Genomic DNA, 21431 nt, shown 5'->3' with positions numbered 1-21431 from the left:
TCTAGCATTGACACTTATCATTTTTGTCCATCAATCTCGAAGAGGAGAAAAATGCAGGTTTATCCAAGATACCCCAAGATATATAGAAAAATAAATGGCATTCCAGATCTATCTCTTAACGGTTACGTGAAATCTATTTAAGTTTTCTTTCCTGACCTACTGAAAAAACCAAGGAAATTTGTATAATTTCTTTGTAAAAGGAGCTTTCTAAAAATATAAATGTAAGTCCTCCAGCAAAGAAGTCTAATAATAAGTCTAATAATTCAAGTTTCTCTGTGAACCGTTAAGCCCCTTGCACAATGCCAGGCAACAGGCAATAGGAACAGGAAATAACCAAAAAATCGTTAATTACAACCTAAAAAATTCGAATGCTATGATTGGTTGGCAACAGGCAATAGGCACATAATTTCCAACGCGACGGAAACTTCGTGTCTATTGCCTGTGTCACTGTTTATTCTGCATTTATACATGATTTCTGATTTCTATTCCCTGTTCCCTGTTCCTATTGCCTGTTGCCTGGCATTGTGCAAGGGGCTTTAGGCTTTCTGTAAATGTAAATGAAGCGAAATCGATTAAATCAGCTGTTATCTGTTATTGTCGTCGCGTTTCAAGTTTATGCAACTTGGACTTGAATAGGATTCATTTTGGCTCTTGTCAAGATACCTAATGTCAATATTTAAGTTCTTTTGTCAAAATATTGCGATAAAAATCGATTCCAAATCCTCGTTAGAAATCTATTTTTAAAATCACCCTCGAGACTCGAGACGCGAGAGTCTGATCGAGCAAAACATCTTCCTTAGTTCCTTTGTAAAAATATATGTATGTAACGTAAATGATATAAAGCGCATAATAATCTCCCGATTCGCGATTCGATGGAAACGCAACCTATAAACAGTATAAACGATCATCGCGCGCAAGCTACGAGGTGCGATAAACCGAACACACTATTAATTCGCGCTTAAATCGATCGAGGAGCATTCAAAATCCTCCGTCCGTCCTCGTCCTCTCGCGAGCGAAAGTGTCAATGGCCAATGGCCAATGGGCGATCGACGATCGGCTCGCGCTCGCGGCAATCGCCAATCGGCGGCGCTCTGGCGTCCACGTGGACGCGGCAACGGCCAGCAACGGCAACGGTGGTTGCCGAATGGCGAATGCCGCGTATAGACGCGCGAGTCGGTCTTGTCCTAAGTGTCACGTGCTCGCGGCGCCGTTCTCGATTTTTCCTCGGCGAGGGCGAGTGGGATACCTACTGGGAACTGGGACAATGCGATTTCTAAAAACGCGGCAACGCGCTCGCGTTCGGCCGGGCTGAGGGCTCGCCGCGGCGTCGCTCGGGGCATTCGGAGCTCCGCGTTGCCGTTCCGTCGCGTCGGACCGTCACCCGTCACCCGTCACCGGCGCCGAAACAAGTGTCTGTGTACAAGATGGCGGCGCCCAGAGTGTTCACTGTCGCGAAGATCGCCAGGAAGCAGCAGCGTGTGTCAGTGTCAGTGATCGAGTGATGTAAGCGATGCCGCAGCGACGAGTGTGAAGTGACGGGACACGGGACGGGACTGAAGGGTGGCTGTGGAGTGTGGAGGCTGGAGCTAGTGGAGCTGCGTGCGCGCTAGCTACGGCAACGACGACCCGAGACCCGACCCGAGCCGATCCGGCCTACCGACCGACCGACCGACCGGTGCGGTGCGGACGGTGCGCGGTGCGGCACGACGCGATACGGCGGAGTCGCAGAGTACGGGACGGTGTAGCGCGGCGCGGAGTGGAGCGGTGCAGGGCAGCGCGCTGCCTAGCCTATCCCGATTCCCGGGTAGAGCGGTATCGCAGCGAGCCGAGCATCACGGCGGCGGCAGCAGTAGCAGCGGCAGCGACGGCGGCGGCGGCGGCGGCAGTGGCAGTGGCAGTGGAGGCGTCTCGAAGGATGCGGCCCGAGGAACGGAAGAAGCAACGGCAGCGACTCGTGGCGTAGCCTTGGCCAGCGGTGGTTGGTCAGGCAGGTAGACCGTAGACCGTAGACGCGGTAGACGAGCAGGACCGAGGTGTGGGACTGCGGGCCTGGTCGGTGTCGGTGGGAGAGCGGCGACGCGACGCGACGCGACGCGACGGCCAGTTCGTCGTTCGTCCCGTCCCGGGCAGCGTCACGACCGCGCACCGCGCGCCAGGCTACCAGAGGCTACCGGAGGCTACGTCCGCTACGTCCGTCGCAGACATCGCAGTTCTCGTCCGTCCGGCTGGGTGTGCGGAGATAGCGTTGAACCGACAACGTTGTCGCGCGTCGCTCCCCAGTCCCCCGGCTCCCCGTAGTCTCGCCATCGACGCCGACTGACGCCGACGGCGACGCTGCTACGGCTACGGGGGCAAGCGAGAGAGGGACAGAGTGCGAGAGGGAGAGAGAGAGAGAGAGAGAGAGAGAGAAAAGGAGTGAGAGTGAGAGAGAGCGAGAGAGCGCGCGCGAGGGACGCGGAGCTTTCTCGAGAGAGAGAGAGAGAAAGAGAGAGAGAGACTGGCGACATAACGATGGCGACGATATCGATGACTACGACGACGACGATGACAACGTCGACGTCGACGTCGACGGCGACAGCGATGGCGAACGAGCCAAGGAAATCTTATGACGAGCTGTGTCGCCTGTGCGCCTCCTACGACGCCGTTAGGATGCACATATTCGGCCAGGAAGGCAAGAATCGCCAGCTCGTCGACAAGATCCAGACGTGCTTGCCGTTCAAGGTAAGTCTACTAAAGTCTCCTTCTCTTTGAGTCTTTGTTCGGACATTCTTTGCCGTGCCGATGTTATCCTGTTCCTCGTGGGACTGCGTGGGACTCGATTTCGATCTGTTTCTCTCTATCTATCTCCTGTCTCTTTCTTTCCTCCGTCTCATTTTATCATCCGCAGCGTCTCTCATTTTTCCTTCCTTTCTCAATTTCGTTTACTTTTCTGAGTCACCTCCCTCGGTACTTCGCGGCCCTGCACGATTCGTCCTCGATCTTATTCTCCCGATAAGAGACGGACAGAGGCAACTAGGCAAGGAAAGAGCGAGAGAGCGAGAGAGAGGGAGGGAGAGAGAGAGAGAGAGAAGAGCCGATTCACGGACGACTCGTTCGATGTCGACGGGGCGTTACTGGGTGAAGGTTTTCTTCCCGCCGTCCGCCGTCCGCCGTCGCGTCGTCACCATCGGCCATCGCGCTCGTTTGCTCGCTCGCTCGCTCGCTCGTTCACCGAGCGACGCAGAGCGGCGTCCAGGCGTCCTCGGTGACGAATTCCACCCGGTGGCCATCGCTTATCGAGGACGTTGCGACGGCGAGGTCGGCCTGACGCGAGGAGGGACGCTTCGTCGCGCGACGCACTGGCGACATTTTGTTTGCCGCTACGGCACGCGTTTGACGCTCCTCCACGAGACTTGATCGTCGTCGTCGTCGTCGTCGTCGTCGTCGTCATCGACGAGTCGAGTCGCTTCATCGATGCGGAACGACAAACCGCATTCCGAGATATTTCGAATTTCCTCTACGTCAATATTTTTACCGTCACGTGCATCATCCCCCTGGCAGCACCGGTTTATCGTCGTTTTGTTAATTCTGCCTGTCTTCCGTGCACGTTGGGGTTTACCGAATCCCACGCGTGTTATAGACTTCAATTGTACACGTGAGCACGTGGCATTTAAATTTTAAGCTAAAAGATAGAAAATATGCCTTGTACGAAACATCATCTTTCCTAAGATGCACTTGTATTATTTTTTAAGAAAAAGATTCAAGTATGATATAAAAGTATTATCAACTTATATCTCGTAAAATTAAAAAAAATATGCTTTCGGAATATATCCAAGATGATAATGTATAATATAATGTAAAAGCAGCTTACGATAGTTGTATTAAAACGTACTAAAAATACATGAAATTTTATTTTATTTTTATTAAGCTAGTTAAAGCTGATTTTGATTAAAGAATTTTTGAAATAGGTGTCTACTATCTGTAATAAGGGAGTCAGGATATCTTATAAAAATTAATAATTAATAATAATATAAATAATAATCAAAGGGATATTAAAATTTCAATAAAACTTATATAATCGTAGCTCATTCTTTGAGGCTGTTTTTACTATGCAATGATTTACCTAATACCTTCTACAGTTTTCAATGTATATATCTGGAGAAAAATTTACAAGATAAATTTACATCTAAAAAATATTCCTGATGGATATCTAGATAACTTGAAAACTTGAAATATCTAGCTATTGATTATATATTTATGTATTTATTATTTTATATAATTATAAATTGTTGCCAAAATCATCCGTTCAATATCTAATTTAATTGTCCCTTTTCCTGTTATCAATTTAATTTATTTCCAATAGAATATTTACAGATATTCTTTAGCAAGAGACAAAATTAAGAATTAGATTTATCAAGGCATTACACTAATGTAGTAAAACTTAATACATTTTTAATGAAAACATCGAAACTACTGTTTCAGATAATTGAAGACGATTGTTTGCCAAAAGTCCTGTGTTATCGATGTATGTACAACTTGGAAAATTTTTATGACTTTCGGACTGCGTGTGTTAACGCAGCTGCTTGGTTGGAAAGAAATAGGCCGAAGGAAGGCGTAAGTATCTGAATCCAAAATGTTGAAACATTAGCTCTTTGTAAATTTCCATATTTTATTTAAAAAATTAGTTGAGCAAAACTGAAATGTACTCTTGAGCAATGTGTGTTACCAATTATTCTCAATTATTGAAATTAATTGGCTTGGTATTCTACAATTTTCTCTGGTTTGAATATTTAATATTATATTAAACATATGATATTTTATTTAAAAAGGGTATATTTTTTAGTACATTGTATAATTTAACAGTTACTTTTTGTATAATGTCTTAATAGAAAGCCTATGTTTAATATTTTTTTAAATACATTGTAACAGAAGAAAAAACTTTTGGGGATTGTAGTTAATAAAATCCCAAAATAACATTATCAATATTATAATTTGCAGATTTATAATTTTATAAAAAATACTGAATTATTGCACGTTATATCATAGGTGAGTGATGATGGCGCAAATGACAGCGCACAATTCGGCGAGGTGCACGCGGAGCTTCTTAAAGGAAAGGAAAATATGCCAGTACTTATTCCGGAGGCACCTGTGGTCAATCCTAATGCGGCATTAGGTACACCACCGAGATTAAATTCGGATGGTGAAGCGGATCCCGAGATCGAAGAGATTATCGACACGAGTGAAGGTACGGATGAAGGTACGCTCGCGCATTTTGAACTTTATTCTTTTTATTTTGCCCGATAAACGAGTAATTTGTCGCTGACACGTGTTATTTTGATATGAAGCTACAGTAATCGACGATTCGGAAGATCGACGATCGGAATACGAGATGGCATACGAGATGGACATGGAGACGAATCCTAGCGACTTTTTGGAAATGACCCCAATGGTAACCGAGGAAAATGAAGAGGAGTGCGGTACGAACAACCCGAGTGCCGCGAATACTCAAGATACCGCAGTCTTTTCACATACGCAGCCGCAAAAACATGAAGTCTTTGTCTGTTCCCTATGCAACAAAGCGTTCAGTTCCAAGGGTCACTTGTCTCTGCACGCGAGAATTCACGTGGGTGAGGGTGATGTGATCGGCGAAAGAGTAATCACCGATGACCATACTTCGTACCAACGACCGTATCAATGTGATCTTTGTCATAAATCGTATTCTACTGCGAAACATCGCTGGGGGCACGTTTCTACGACACATCGGTAAGAGAGAGAGAAAGAGCTTCAATGACATACTACTATTTTACACATAAATTGTCTGCTAATTTGTGGCGACTTAAAGATGTCTTTAATCAATCTTGTCAAACACTCACTTGCCTTTTTATCTCTTGCAGGGGACATCCTGCGGTAACGTGTGCATACTGTTCTCGCATATACTCGACGCGATATAATCTCGATGAGCATATAAAATCACGACATGCTGGTCTACCGCCACCTCCGGAATTATCAGTCTCCCTTTCGCGCACAGAAACTCGTTATCAGTGCCAAACATGTCCAATGGTGTATACGGATTTAGCAGATTTCAATGCGCATCGGCAGATATGCACACAGGAACAACGTACAGATCTGTTGGGACAAACCGAAGCGCAGAACAATAAGATTTTCGCCGACACGTCCGATATCTCGAGTATATATTCGGATGACGAGAACAAAGACTTCAGGAACGCTGAGGCTAAATTGGCGAAAAATCCGCAATTAACTATATTGAAACAAGCGCTGACTAAAGGAGACAGTCTAAAACGAAATTTTGACGATGATGGGTCGACATCCAGCAGCAAGCCGAAAAAAATAGTTAAGTCAGGTAAAACTTAATTATTAAAGTAACAATAGAACGAAAATGTCACATGTAGGATTAAAACCACCTAATTTTGAACGTATTGTTATTTAGAGGAGGGCGAGACGAGTCCTCAGAAGAGGTGGTATTGTGAAGCTTGTCCAGAAAGTTTTACATCGGTGGACAGTTTGAAGGAGCACGAGATTAGGCACGATGCCGAGAAACCATTTATTTGCATACTGTGCAAGAGAGATTTTGTATTGAAATCTTCATTAATTAGGCACATTACATTGTCACATGGCGTTGATCCTACTCCTATCATTGACAGTGATAAGTGTTTAAAAACAACGGTAATGCCTCAAAATTGGAACGATCGAGTGGACGTCAGTGTTTATGAGCAAAGTGAAACGAAAGAACCACCAGAGCTCTCGTCGTCGCCTGAGGTAATGAATAATATAGATTTTTATTGTGTACTTTTATGATATCATACATAGAGACATACATTACTGCGATATGTTACGATATGTTAAACAGATAAATTTAGAAAATGATGACAAAGATTATAAGAACAATCACGAGAATATAGAAATCGAAACGGTATTTGTATGTGAGACCTGTAAGAGAGACTTCAATGACCGAGCGTCATTATGGCTACACATACGAGCGATGCATAAAGAGTACGCTGCATTTACCTGTGGAGTGTGTTTAAAGATGTGCTTTAATAATACGCAACTTCAAAATCATGTCTATATGTATCACGGAAGGTCTAAGCTTTTAATATCGGAACAAAGAAGGTATAGTCGCTCACATTCTATAATTTGTATATTTTCTTTTTATACTTTTTAATGTCATAAAATACGCAAGTATGCATTATATAAAGTACAATAAATATAATATGCGTTTTACAACTATGGTTACAGGTACAGTTGTACGATATGCGGTAGACAGCATGACTCGAGAAAAAAGCTAATCACTCATGTCTCGATACATAATGTCGATCCTGCCTTTGATCCTGCGAATTTTGTACAATTAAATAGTAATTATTATAATGAAAACTTGAATGGTAACGAAGGAAATGAACAAGCATTAGATTTTGACGGAGAAGATGGCGAGAAGGTCGATTGTTACATTTGTTATAAATCTTTTCCGACTGAGGATCATCTTATACGACATCAGAGAAATGCTCATAAGGTAATGCTGAAACGCGTGCTAATTTTTCAATAAGAATTATATAGCAATTTTGGCAAACAATGTTATAAATAGTACAAATTTTTAAATTTTCTTTTCTTTGTCGCAGTCTGACCAGATAGTTTCATTAGGAGAAGCTGCGGGTAGTGGAAATACTCTTAGTGTCAATGGTAATGGCAACAGGGCGCAGTATCATTTATTTTTTGTTTGCGAGGTATGCGGTAGCTCACATTCGAGCAAATGGGAACGCTGGTTGCATATCAACAATACGCATAACGACGAATCTTCTATTAAAGTAAGTTTGAGAGATGAAAGGAAACTGATTCTTATCATATTGTTTTACATGTTATTCTAATTCTGTATCATCATACCTAGTGCGAATGGGAAGATTGCGGAAAGATATTCGCGACGAAGTCGTTGCGTAACGAGCATCTCCAGCATCATGCGGTACAAGGACCCTCGCCCAACACTTGCGAGATATGTGGGAAATTGTGGCCTACTCGCGTCGATTATTGGAAACATGTGATGGGCGTACACGCGGACACAGTGCCTCTAATTTGCGGCGTTTGTCTGAAAGTATTTTCCGACGTTATGCAATTAAGCGCACATGTCAAGGCGAAACATTGGCCGCTAACCAGTGGTGATTTCTGTTGTGATATTTGCGGTAGACCGTACTCCAATAAATCAAAGATGTCTCGGCACAGAAAGATCCATGGCTTGGAAGCGGCTATGGACACCGCATGCGATAATAGCAGTTTCAATGAAACGACCAATGAATCGGTTAAGCCTGATCACAACAATGGCGCTTCGGAAATAGAATTAAGTTGCGAGCAGTGCCCTGAACTCAGCTTCACGACATTGGACAGTTTGTGTAATCATCGACGGATAGCACATGGTCTTTTCCCGTGCGATTTGTGTAACAAATGCTACGGCAGAACGTCGCACTTGTGGAAGCATGTGAATAGAGTGCATAAAGGACACGCAGATGTGACTTGTCCTTACTGCGCAAAGACAAGCGCATCAAGGGATCATCTGGCAGCACATATTGCCAAGATTCATAGGTACATGCCCGCAATGGGTAAGGATAATCAGAACTGCGTCGCTTCCAAGTCCCTGAGTGTAGACGACGGTGTCTTGCATTATTGCGAGAAATGTAACAAGGGATTCCACAAGCGCTATTTGCTCCGTCGTCACATGAAAGGCTGTCAAAACTATCGTAAAGATCCTGGTGCATTGTTAACTCGTTGTCGGGCCTGCGAGAGGATATTCAAGGATCGTGCGAGTCTACAGAAACACATTGAGAATCATCATAGCACGTACACTTGCCATTTGTGTAACGAAACGATCACTTCCAAGCTAGGTATCATGACACACAACCGCGTCAATCATATGGATCACCCGGATCTGACGTGCGACCACCCAAGTTGTAAAAAACTCTTTCGGACTAAAGAAGATCTGGAATCTCATCGAAAGGATCACAAGTATCACAACAATCCGAACGTTTGTGATTTTTGCGGTGACACCGTGGAAAATAAGCTAAAACTGAAAATGCACGTGTTATCGTTGCATCGAAACGAGATCGGAGTATCCTGTGGTGTCTGCCTCATTCCAATGAAGGACCCCAAAGATTTGAAGAAGCACGTGGAAGCCGAGCACAGCAGCGTTCTTTCTAATCCAAACACGTGTCAGGTATGTGGCAAGCAATATGCATCCAAGTGGAAGGCTTTCGATCACACGAAGAAATGTCATGGCAAGGTTTTCCTCACGTGCAAACAGTGTCTAGCGGTTTTCACGGATGAAAACGATATACGCGATCATTACGAGCATGTGCATAACGTTCCGAAGGACCAATTAGCCATTTTCGAATATAGAATGGATATTGGGGCAAAGAGAGAGGGTTACGAGACTCCCGATATTATTGTCAAGGAGGAACCGGATGACTTGGAGTTCGACGAGGAAATGTGTGACGAGAGTTCGAACGACTCTCGTAAACGTAGAAGATCGCCAAACGACACGTACGATTGCGAGATGTGTCCCGAGATCTTTCTCAATTCGGACACTCTTGCTAAACATTATCAGAACGTCCATAACACCGACCCCGTCCGTATGTTCAAGAAATTCAAAAAAGATAGCGATAACAAGCGCAAAATGAGAAACAGAAACAACTTCGAATGCAAGAATTGCAAAAAGCAGTTCTCTACCAAGACCTTATTTTGGAATCACATCAATGTATGTACACGGCGAAACTCGATAGGTAGATTTGACATCCCAAATAATGTCCCGACATCAATTCTGGAGTCTCATCTGAAACACAACAATCAGATTCAACGAGAAGAACTGCCGACGCTACCACCGACGAACGAATCCAACTTGAACATTCCCGACTTCAATCTATTCGAAGATATTAATTTGCAATTGTCGGCTCAGAAACCTGTGCCGAATCTTATGCCATTGTCGCAGATGAAGGCGACAGGTAACAACGGCAAATGCTCGAGAAAAGACTCGCGCAAGGTGTACGACGAATCGACCAATACTGAGTGCACGTGCGAAGTCTGTGGTAAGCAATGGCCCGCCAAGAAACATTTGTGGCAACATCTGATTCGTTTCCATCGCGCCGAAGCTGCCGTTACGTGTGGCGTATGCTTGAAGCTGTGTAAATCTTATCAAGATCTGGCCGACCACTTGAAGGCCGAGCATGCTCCTGTTTTGTCGCCGGAGGGCAACAATTTCACTTGTAAGATATGCGGTAGGTATCACAACGCGAGAAGCAAATTGAACTTGCACACGGGCATCCATATTGGGAACCACCAGTGTCAAAAGTGCCTGCAATTTTTGGAGAGCGAGGAAAAACTCACCGAGCATACAACGAGCTGTAATGGCAAATCTGAGTTTGAAGATCACGCAGTGGCGGACGAAGATAACGCGAAAAACGATAACGACGAAAAGGGTAGTTTAATCGCCGATGAGATGTCGGTCATCGAGGGAGCGGAGGAAGCAGAGGAAGCGGATTTCGAATCGGAAGGCGAAGGGAGTAGGGATATTCACGATGAAGAAAATTCGGAAAATAGCGAAGAAGACAATTCGGAAAATAGCGATGATTCGGATAGTGATAGTAATAGTAGTTCGAGCGAAGACGAAAACGAGAACGAAGATGGAGAGGAAGAGGAGGAGGAAGAAGAAAATGAAAACGAAAACGAAAATGAGTCTGATACAAGATCCACTAGTCGAGAGAGCGGTGATAGTGTATCGTGTAATTCCGATAGCGACGACGAATCGGATATGGATGACACGGAAGTGAACGCGACGGAAAATAAAGCGCTACAATTGAGCGATATCGGTAGATTCAGGATACGCGGTGACGGTATTCAAGAGAATATGCCGATGGAGAAGAATTCCAAGGATCAGAAAACCTATCTTACGTCCGTTACCTCAGCGACGGTTGTAGAACAAACTGGACAAAGTAATTTGAATGATCTGTTGATTCCCAATGCACCTGCGAACATGGACAAATTTGAAGCATTTCGTCTCGGGGAATCCGCTAAAGCTGCGGCGAACGATGTAGACTTGTCTATGTCTGACGATAACGAAGACGATTGTGATAACGAGGGAGACGATGAGGAAAATAATGATGAAAACGAGGAAGAAGATGGTGAAGTTGGTGGCGAAGATGAAGACAAGGATGAAGGTGAGGCTGAGACTGACAATGAGACTGAGGCCGATGAAAGTGAAAATGAGGACGAAGCCGAGAAAGAGGAAGAAGAGGAGGAAGAGGAGGAGGAAAATGAAGATGATGACGACGACGACGACGACGACGACGTCGGACCGCCTGTATTAAGTCCAATAATGCCTTTGTTACCAGAAAATGAATCTGAGGAGCACAGCGGCACGGCAGATCGCACGAGGCACAAGCTCAGTCCGATGGTTTCGCTGAGTATAACTAAAGAGGAGTGTGATCTGGAGGGGTGTGAAATAACCGAAATGCCAAATGATGTGGAGAACGTATCCAACGCAGTCAACCTCTTCGCGGCTAATAACAACGATCTGCCCGTAACGTGGGACGAGAACTTGGATGATAACGGAATCGACAATGGCGATTGCAACTCCGACATTGGAGACAGGGATATGGAGAAAAACGAGGAATTCAGTAAGGAGTATATCAAAATAGAAATGAACCAGAACGATGCTTTTGAAGAGAATTCCGAGAAAAACGAGGAATTCAGTAAGGAGTATATCAAAATAGAAGTGAAGCAGAACGATGATTTTGAAGAGGATTCCGCGTATGAGAACGTAGTGGATAATAGTAGAGGTGATGGAGACAATCAAGTGCACGAGGTGCATAATCTGGACGGAGCTGTGTTAATGGTGACTACTAATGAGGGTAATCAGATTTTGATAGAACCAAACGTGTTAGATATCGATAACGAGGACTCTAATGCCGAAGCAACGCAGTATATTATCGATTATGCGACGCGAAATGAAACCGACGTCATGCAGACGGATGAGATGCAAGGTATGTCCTACGTTCAAGATACATCGGAGAATGAGGATAGTACGGCGGAGGTTGACATCGAGGAGTACAGCAGTGACGTGCAGAAACAGTAGGACACGAGTGCCAAAACTGAGAGGAGATCTAGAATAATAAATCTGTAATAAAGTGTAAGATAATTAATATGGATGCTTGGGACTTGAGATTCTCAAAAAAGAAACGACATATGTACCTTGAAAAACGATCACAATATTGTATAGTAGAGTAAGCTTGTAGCTTATAGCTTTGGAGGATTTTTGATAGACTGCGTAAAAGAGAAAGAAGGAGAGGAGGAGTAAGAAAGAGAAATCACGACGATTTACACGTTTCGTTTTCATTGATCTGCCAGAGGCTTTGCATTCACGACTTGCGCAACGTTGCAAGCTTCCGACTAATCGTTTCGAAAGGTAATATAATTTTGAATGATTAAACATTGTACTACATAAGGCGTTATTTAGATTATTGTGAAAGCTACAATTTACAGTATCTTTTTTAATTTCCTATATTCGACGGATATCAACGATTGATTACGGAATATCGTTTATTTATATCGGTAACACTTTGTTGACAATAATATATTCTCCGGCTATTCCCGCCATGTTCACGTCAAATGCCATCCGTTAGACAATAGGACACAAATTTATGAACTTAATGATAATTTAGTCCTATCTCAAATTTAAAAAACGATGCTAAGCAGGATCAAAATCTACGAGTCGCGTTACAATCAAATTCCTTTCTTTCTCTTTTTTTTAAATCCTATAATAATTTTTTCTTCAAATGATGACTCTAATCATTTGTAAACATGAAGTAAGAAGAAAGTAAGAAACTATGCTGATTATTACAAACAAAATGGCACGAAGTGAACGTCAAAAGACATTGTATAAAACGCGTTGATTTTAATGCTATTATTTGTATGCGATTACACGCTTGTCCGATTTCTCTAATTAAAATTTTGCAAATCGACTTCCTATGTGTTTTTCTGTGCAAATTTATTCTATCAACGAACGATGACAGAACTATACTAAAACTTGAATTATCGAATTAGATGCGTAAAAAAAGTTGAGTATATTATAACGGAAATAACAAATACTATCTACGTTTTATGTCAAGACAGATTTAGCATCCTATCTTTTAGGGTTCTTTTTCTTAGCGTAGCGAAGAAGAAGCGATAATCGTGCACACTCGCTATATTTTTTATGGAAGTGAAGAAAGAAATAAAAGAGTTTATGTGAATAATAGCTTTAAATGATCAATCTGTACAGTTACGTAATGTGAGCGTGTTTGTACATGAGCGAGCGAGTGCATGCGTGTATGTCGAACGATACAGACGCGACTGAAGACTTATATATTAAAGAAAGAAAGCGTACCTCGATTTAAAATATTAACAATTAGTTGAGATTAATGCGATGGTAATTGCTTCGTATTATATCATAATTTAACCGTCTTGCAGATTTTCTCAATTATTCGAATAGTCGAATTTTTTCAATTAAGAATCGCGAATATCAACGGGAGAAAGAATCGTTGTGTCGTGTTTGGATCGAGATTTTTTTAATCCCGCAGTTTTTTATAGATGCGTAGTGACGAAAAATTAGATATAAAAAGTTGATTTTTAGAGATAGATGGTGTTTATCTTTATCGATTTCTAACATGTCAGCGATCTCTTTTTTTCCTTATTATTTATTATATTCATTCCAAAGTAATTTCTAAGATACATTATGCTCCTTATGAAGGATAGTTACTGATTTGCCATGCGTATTATGCGATTGTATGTGAACGATCTACTTGGTACTGCAGAGGGGGGGGGGAGATTGAAATTGGAATGTTAACGGTCATTTAGAGAAATATTTAAATATCGTAAATATGAAAATTTATAATATCTTTAAATATTATGATTTTAAAAAAGTATGTGCATGATGTATACATATATATATATATATATATATATATATATATGTATGTGTACATACGTGTATATATATATAATTATTTAAAATTCATAGTATTTATAGAATATGTATATCGTTCCAGTATTGTTCCCACGTCATTTAAAATCGTATTCTTTTTTTATATAACAATTGCTAATATTTACAGATTAGTGCCACTAAATGCGACTATTGCTGCATTTTAAGTTTATAGAGAGAATGATTATAAGAATAAAGTACATTCACAATTTATGTACTACGAATGTATGTTATTTACATATTCAAATGAATCATACATGAATTTGCCTTACACAATTATGCATGAAAATCGTTCAGTCTGGAAGAACTTTTAATCGTATTTAAAAAATTAACGAGACGGAAATGGAGTCAATGTCAATGAGTATTATTTCCCAAGTTTTTTGCTCTGCACGAATGGAGCGTGAATCATATGTATTGTGTAATACAGACATGCGAGGACGTTACATGTATAATTTACCATAAATTATCATTCATATATTTGTTCACAATTCTCAGATTACAATAATTATTCTCCATGTGTTTTTGCAGAATGAATTTCTTATTTTATCCTTTTCGATTATTTCCTATCCCATAAAGGCATACGTAATTGGTAACTATGTATATTATATATCTATACATCATAAAATCAAACATATATATATATATATATATACATCGCATATTATTCTTATTGCTATTTTTACTTGTGAATAATAGAATCAATTTTTTTAACGAAAGTTTAATAGAAGTTTAATACAAATTACATCAATATATCTCCAACAAACTTAAAAGATATACTAAAGCAAATTAATACTTCAAAATGTAAATAAGTAACAAAATATCGTTCTATCAGTTAACGATAAATAAATTAAATTGAGATTTTCCCCCGAGAAAATGTTTCATTTATTTCGACGTACGTTACAAGAAAATATTACATCTGATTTCTTGCCTCTGATGTTATAATTCAATATAGCTGCAGCGAACTGGTCTAGAGCTCTAAAGGTTGGTGTGCCTAACTCAGTCATTCTAACTGCGATGTCAAAAGCGAGGAAATACACGCGATGGATCTTGGTGCTTACGTCTATACATATAAAGGACTTTTCGTCAAGATTCTACTCTAATTTGATCAAGTAAACCAATGAAGAACGTCAGTAATTTTTCCTTTCGTTTGATACATAAAATACTTTTCATAAATAATATTTTACTTGTAAAACACACAAGTATATTCATTGTTTGATATTTTAAATCTTACCTTCACCATTATGTTCTAATTTGATGATGTTTTTTTATTCATGGAAGAATGGTAATGTATATTCGAGAAAATAATCATAGAGTTAAATCGAGATTGGTTAGTTTATTTGTCCTTTCGCAAAATATATTGAATTTTTTAAACATTTTTCTTGAGATTCGTTCCGCTTGCAGAGATATGAATTTCTTACAATCATCAAGATTATACACGCTATATGTATATAATATTCACATTTTACTTTTTATAGAACTGTTTATAATCGACACATTACATAGAATTTTATATATGTATATATACACACACGTAACAAAATGATTGTACGATATTACAATTATATGCAAACAAAATAAGAAATTCTTTGGCCATTGTCATTTTCGTCGAAGAAAAGTTTTAAGTTCGGAAAACATCTTTAAACGCTAATCGTACCTAAATTTAGGATTTTTTAGATTTCGAGATTCCTGAAAATTCTCGAAATCCTTTTGCAATTGCTTTAGTTGAACTCTTCTTTTAAGTTTCATGAAATTTCTTCTTCGTCCTTAATCTATAAACTTATTCTCGAAAATTTAATTTGTTTTATTCATGATTTTTACAGTTTTGCGATCTATTTTATGATACACAGTTAAGACTAGTATGTATGGTATCTCGACATTTATTATAATTACAAACTCCTTTTATTAGGATTGTGTCGCGAACAATGAGTTTCAGCATACAGTCGATTGATATATCTATATAACGTTACATAGATGTTGAAATATATACAAACAAATTACATCACATTTAGTGCGAAACGATTGGCCAGAAACCCTAACGCTAACAGATCACTTTTAAACATTGCACGGACAAAGAATAACTTTTCACTAGTATAAAAACGACGATCGTATGATCACTGATATGATTTTTCTTCTTCATCAAATTAATATAAATTGTAACTACGCACATTTCTATCTGTTTCGTTATAGACGAGATTCACGTTACATAAAAATCAAATCTGTTAAAATAGCGTTCCACCTCTCTCTTCGCAATATATCACTATTTTTTCCTTAAAAAAATAATCTTGGAGCTTTTAGAGTTCGGGGTCTCATTATTGGTAAATTTTTTAGGACTTAGGCTTTTATGCCCACGAGTATTATAAAATATCTTTGATCGCGTCTTTTCGTAGCTCCGTTTGATATTGAGCGGTGGAGCGGAGCAGTGGTAGAAATCTTTTTTTAAAAAGATAAAAAATAAAAGGATTCGTGCGAATATTCGATGCGAATTTAAATCATTCCGTTACATTGCTTTTCCTTCTGCAGTACCAAAGAGAACCGTACGTATATATAATGACAAAAGGAAGGCGTTCTCTTGACGAATGATTATATATTACACGTAGAAGATAAGATACGCTATATCTTCTGATTTGCACCAATTTACCGTTATTAACCCGTAACTCGTCACACATTCGTGAATCGCGAATCGCGACGTGATAAATTCCGCCGACTCCGATTTCTCGCCTATCTCGCGAAGAGGTGCCTATCTTCGGGATGGGGGAGAAGTGATTTTCTATGTGGTCCCGTAGCGCGATCATTCCCGGTGCTGATCCGGTCGGTCGTCATCAACACTGCGTCTGATCGCACTCGTCGTGGGAAGTATCGTCGCCGTCGCCGTCGCCGTCGCCGCCGCCGCCGGCGCCGCCGCCAGCACCGCCGTCAGCACCGCGTTTGATGAGGACCCGCGTGTGATTGTTGTTGCCATGATTACCTGGCCGACCCGCGGCGATCACCTGCACAGTCTGCTGCTGCAGCTGCTGATCCTCGCTCGGCAATCGCTTATTACAGTCGTCGTCCCTCGGCACCGCCGACGCTGCCGGCTGATAGTCACACCTTCTCCTCTCCCGCCATCGGACCTGCGGTCGAGCGGATAAACTGAAACAGTCAACGTTCCATAATGGACTCGACTCGGGCACGCTGCTGTCACTGGCACGATACGGACGGATCATTCGTATACACATATATATTTCTTTTTCCCTTTTACCCTGTTTCATTCTCTCTCTTTCTCTCTTTCTCCCTTTCTCCCTTTCTCTCTCTCTCTCTTTCTTTCCCTCCCGTGGACAACACATGATTAGTGGCCCGTTAAAAACGCAACATCGCCCCATTAAAAACGGCTGGCAGTCCACGTCACGTGGGTTAGTATGCGTGTGGGTTAGTACCGTTGGTACGCGGGTGAATTAGTCACAGGAGAAGGACTGATCGTGTGCGTTAGTCCGCATCGCACCATTGACGAGTCGTGCATACGGGAATTTCCAATCGGGAGACCATTACTCTCTCCTATCTCCTCTCTCTCTTTCGTGCAAGTGCAAATTCTCGTTAAAATTGCAAGGGTGTGCTTCATCGTTCCCTAACATCAGGTAACGTAGAATAGTTACGTTCCAGGACTTTCTAGATTACTATTATGGCACGTAAAACGTAAAATGGTCCACGAAATTCTGTACTCGCGATCGAAGAATCGGTGGATTGAGAGGAATTGATAGAAATTCGTTCCCCGCATGCTTGTGCAAATTCCGAATCGCCAAAGTCACGAATGCTTTGAAATAATTTAATTCGTTTTCTTCTGTTTAAAATTAGAGGATACAAATTTTTGATAAAAACTATAAAACATATGGTATAATACATTGTTTTTCTTCCATCTCACATTGGGGACAGCATATTGTGCAAACCTCACGGACATTTTCATGATCTTTCGATGATACTTGAAACTAAATAAAAAGCAATATCTCCGCGTGTCTCGTATTCGTTTTTTATTTGCATCGTGTATTAAAATAGACAGATTATTAGCATAAACGCCAATTAAATGTCAAGGGAAATTATGACGTAGCTATATTTTATCACCTCGAAAGGATTAAAGAGATTACTAATATAATCGTTCGTGAGTTATATACAAAGTAATGGAAGTATGCTGATAACAGAAAGGAACAGAAAGATTTCAAAGGCCGCTGAATTAATCCACGATTTCGGAGATAAGGAATTCAATTCCACGAAACGGGTTTCCTGCCACTTTCTCTTAATCCACCTGGTTCTTTGCTCAGTCTTATTTTTTGACGGGTGTCGTGGAAAGGTGGGCTGGAAGCTTAGGCGTCGTTTAAATCGATCCAATCGCAGGAGAACCCTGTACTTTTCGTCAATATTCCATACCGAGACTGTTGTGGCCGTGCAGGAATTGGCTCGTTTTCGCAAAAAGGCGCTGCCATCCCACTTTCTCTTGAACTGTGCTATTACCTGTGCGGCACCACGAGGGAAAATATCATTACATAGCACGAAAGTTACTCCGAAGGCAGTGACGACTGTTTCCGTAGTCATAGGAACTTACCTCGCCATTGCAGAAGCAGAAAAGCACAGCCACACAGAGACCCTGGAAGAGAGAAATTACATTTTACCTCGACGACATCGAGCACGGGAAAACGTTTCCGAAGAAAATTCCCGTCGACTTTATTACAATTTCTTTCGCATGAGATACGGTATTTTCCGATTAACTCTCAAATTTAATCGTATCGCCAATGAGCTATGAAATTTTATTCCCTTCTCTTATTTCACTCTACATTATTATTGTACGCACGGAAAGTTGCAATATTTATCCTAGATAAGACCAATTCGATCTTAATTTTTCTTTTTAACGGCGAGGTCAATATTTTAATAGCTACCAGATTATATATATGAATATCAGTTAAACTGGATATTTAACTGCTGCATTAATTGCTGTATTTAAACTAACTAATTTGTGAAACAAAGCATAGATGGTTATATTTCAGGGAAACTTATATATATATATATATTTGCGTTTCCCATACATTTCCTTACATACTTTTATTTCAAATCGCTCCTATAGATAGATAAGGAATAAATGTAACAAAGGAATTACAAAGTTAATCGATCGAAATTACTTTTTGGAATGTTTCTCGATGCACGCGACACGCGACATTGTTAAGATATATGCGCATATGTACGTTCTAACGACTATGTTTTTCAGATATAAAATCGTTACACCGAAAAAGCTTTCAAATATCAAGATAACTGATTCACTCGACAGAATCGTTCAATTAAATAGCGATTCCATCGATTTTATACGATATAAAGCGATTATATAACAATGCAGTCATGTCGGCAGTGTCGTGCGTGAAAGCGCAATTTCGCACAAAATTTGATTGCTCGATACTCGTATTGCTTCGGATGAGAATCTAAAAAGATATCTCTCTGTCCTTGTGTTTACGTCGAGAAAAAAAATGTAAATATTGCTCAAAGAATTTATCGTTGTTGAATTTAGGTGCAATAGCGTTCGAATATTCCATATATAGTGTGTACCAGTATTTTTTCCATAGTATACAAAAAGTCATATCTCTGACTAAACCGAGTGGTTAAAAAAACAAATGACTGCATCATGTTTCAAAAGATATGTGATATACGTTTGTTTCTAACTACAATTCGCTATTTGATTTTGAGACTGGAGATTTCCACGAAAGATTAAAATCCCGTTTTTATTCCAGAGAGAACACTTTGTATTCATCGGATTTGATTATATTTGTAATGCTATATGTATTTCAATATTTTAAATTGGCGAAAGATAAAATTTACTTTGTTAATTTATTTGTTTGTGTGATACATTTTATAATATATACGTTAATATACATGAAGAATTTCCGCAATATATAATATATAATAAAAATCAATTTTACATTGACGAATGCGTCGAGATATATGAAAGAGTAGGCTGCAATAAAGTACAGTGCATATTAAATGCATGAAGCTTTCCGATGCACGGAGATTTATAATCTTGATTTGATATCTGTTCGAAACATATGCCATGAATGCCATGATGCGCAATAGCGCAATACGATTTTCTGAATACAGACCCATTTATTATATGATTGTGTATAATTTACTTTATATCGCTTTTAATTGTAAAGCAATACGCAAAGGTTTGAAAGTACCAACCTGAAAAGAAGCTGTGATTGCAGAAAGGACTTCGTAAAAGTTCTCCCAAGGATGGTTCTTTGGTGGCCGAAACGGAATTACTAAATAGTGAAGGCCCAAGAGAGGCACTAAAAGTAACGTGGCCCTGATAACAAAATATTAAACGTCGTCATAAATTGTCCGTATTGTGAATAATTATTGTCATTAGTTTGTAATGTGAAAGTACAGTGTTCTTTCGTTAATAACAAATTATCAGCAATTACTTGCGTTTCATTTAAATTAATCATATTGACATTTCTTTTCGTAACGATGAAAAAAGACTGTGAACTGTGACCTGTGACACAATTAATAGTATTGGATAGTATTATTTGGTGAAAGTTGACACGTGTTTGTCAAAATAATTGCGGATAATTTATCGTGATTAAAAAATTGCACTGTACATGCTCGTAAATCTCTGTAAAAGGGATACGTTTGTTACGCTCTTTGTTACGTTCTTTTCGCGCTGTCATGTCAATGTACAATTTGACGTGAAAGGTAGCATACAGAAAGTGAAAAATTCAACTACCTGAAAGCTTGCAGCATAGATCGTGAAGGGCGCGTTCCAATGGCGGGACCGGCACGTAACTTCGTGAGAAGTACTCTCACGATATTAAATAGGAAAAGCAGATTCAACAAGGTGGAAACGCATACGGGATAAATCAGCGCGTTCATATAGTTGCCCTCGTTGATCCAGCACCTAATCGTAACAATAATTTAATTCGTTATTTATCCGTTTATTTATAATTAATATAATTAACTGTTAATTCGTTTACTGGCTAATGTAACATCATATGTTATTATTTTATTATGTTAATCATGATGTATAATTCTGTCAATCTTACAATTCACGTGTTCTTTTTAATTGTGTGTATAAAGACATGAAAATTTATATTCTGAATTCTAATGAAGTATATTGTAATAAATTGTGTACACGGTTTTTTCTAAAATTTTCTTTCAAAAACGTTGAATACCGCAGACGCATCATGTCTGCCACTAAGAAGATTAACGAAATGTTTATTGGTTCATTACAAAATACATTCAACATATAGTTTTTCTACTTTCATTGAGGAATTGCTTCGTGCACGAACGTCGTTATCTTTGAAAGTTACACCTTTGACAGATTGATATATTGTGCATGTCATTCGTCAGATACAAACCCGTATATTTAACACCTTTAATAAGGAAATAGGAAGTATAAGAAAGAAAGCGTTCGTGTGCATCGAAGATGATCGATCGT

General features: G+C 40.2%; 2 protein-coding genes across 13 annotated transcripts in view; one reads left to right on the top strand and one right to left on the bottom strand.

Annotated features, from left to right (window-relative positions):
• The first annotated feature begins 1158 nt into the window (after positions 1-1158).
• On the top strand, positions 1159-14517 carry LOC139779711 (uncharacterized). 2 transcript variants are annotated; one of them, XM_071718175.1, is made up of 10 exons: positions 1159-2721; positions 4462-4593; positions 5026-5224; positions 5325-5742; positions 5874-6340; positions 6428-6756; positions 6848-7107; positions 7234-7504; positions 7611-7796; positions 7877-14517. In XM_071718175.1, the coding sequence occupies exons 1-10, from the start codon at positions 2512-2514 to the stop codon at positions 12101-12103; spliced, it is 6699 nt and encodes a 2232-aa protein (XP_071574276.1). In that variant the 5' UTR covers positions 1159-2511; the 3' UTR covers positions 12104-14517. The 2 variants fall into 2 exon arrangements, with proteins under 2 accessions (XP_071574276.1, XP_071574267.1); XM_071718166.1 differs by having other exon boundaries at positions 5026-5236.
• Positions 14518-15300: 783 nt separating this feature from the next.
• The window catches only part of Dh31-r (Diuretic hormone 31 Receptor), a 103363-nt gene continuing 97232 nt past the window's right edge, over positions 15301-21431 (bottom strand). For 10 of the 11 annotated variants that reach the window (XM_071718399.1, XM_071718362.1, XM_071718379.1 and 7 more), the window contains 5 exons: positions 20721-20891; positions 20177-20300; positions 18558-18599; positions 18383-18466; positions 15301-17097 (listed from right to left, as the gene is read on the bottom strand). In XM_071718399.1, the coding sequence (XP_071574500.1) occupies positions 16807-17097; positions 18383-18466; positions 18558-18599; positions 20177-20300; positions 20721-20891 (712 nt within the window). In that variant the 3' untranslated portion in view covers positions 15301-16806. Of the gene's footprint in view, positions 17117-18382; positions 18467-18557; positions 18600-20176; positions 20301-20720; positions 20892-21431 lie in introns of all 11 variants that reach the window. The other variant, XM_071718408.1, reaches the window with a different exon arrangement.

The sequence above is a fragment of the Temnothorax nylanderi genome, unplaced genomic scaffold (genome assembly GCF_030848795.1).
Source record: "Temnothorax nylanderi isolate EJ_2023f unplaced genomic scaffold, tnyl_v1.0 TNYL_tig0006_pilon, whole genome shotgun sequence".
Classification (NCBI taxonomy): domain Eukaryota; kingdom Metazoa; phylum Arthropoda; class Insecta; order Hymenoptera; family Formicidae; genus Temnothorax; species Temnothorax nylanderi.
The sequence above is the reverse complement of the archived record's forward strand: the minus strand, read 5'-3'. Positions and strand labels throughout refer to the sequence as shown.

What these genes read in the sequence shown, in the direction of transcription:
- LOC139779711 (XM_071718166.1), top strand. Translation starts at nt 2,512, where the DNA reads ATGGCGACGATATCGATGACTACGACGACGACGATGACAACGTCGACG. An exon ending in AGCTCTCGTCGTCGCCTGAG is followed by an intron (nt 6,757 to 6,847) that starts GTAATGAATAAT and finishes TATGTTAAACAG; the next exon opens with ATAAATTTAGAAAATGATGA. An exon ending in ACGACGAATCTTCTATTAAA is followed by an intron (nt 7,797 to 7,876) that starts GTAAGTTTGAGA and finishes CATCATACCTAG; the next exon opens with TGCGAATGGGAAGATTGCGG.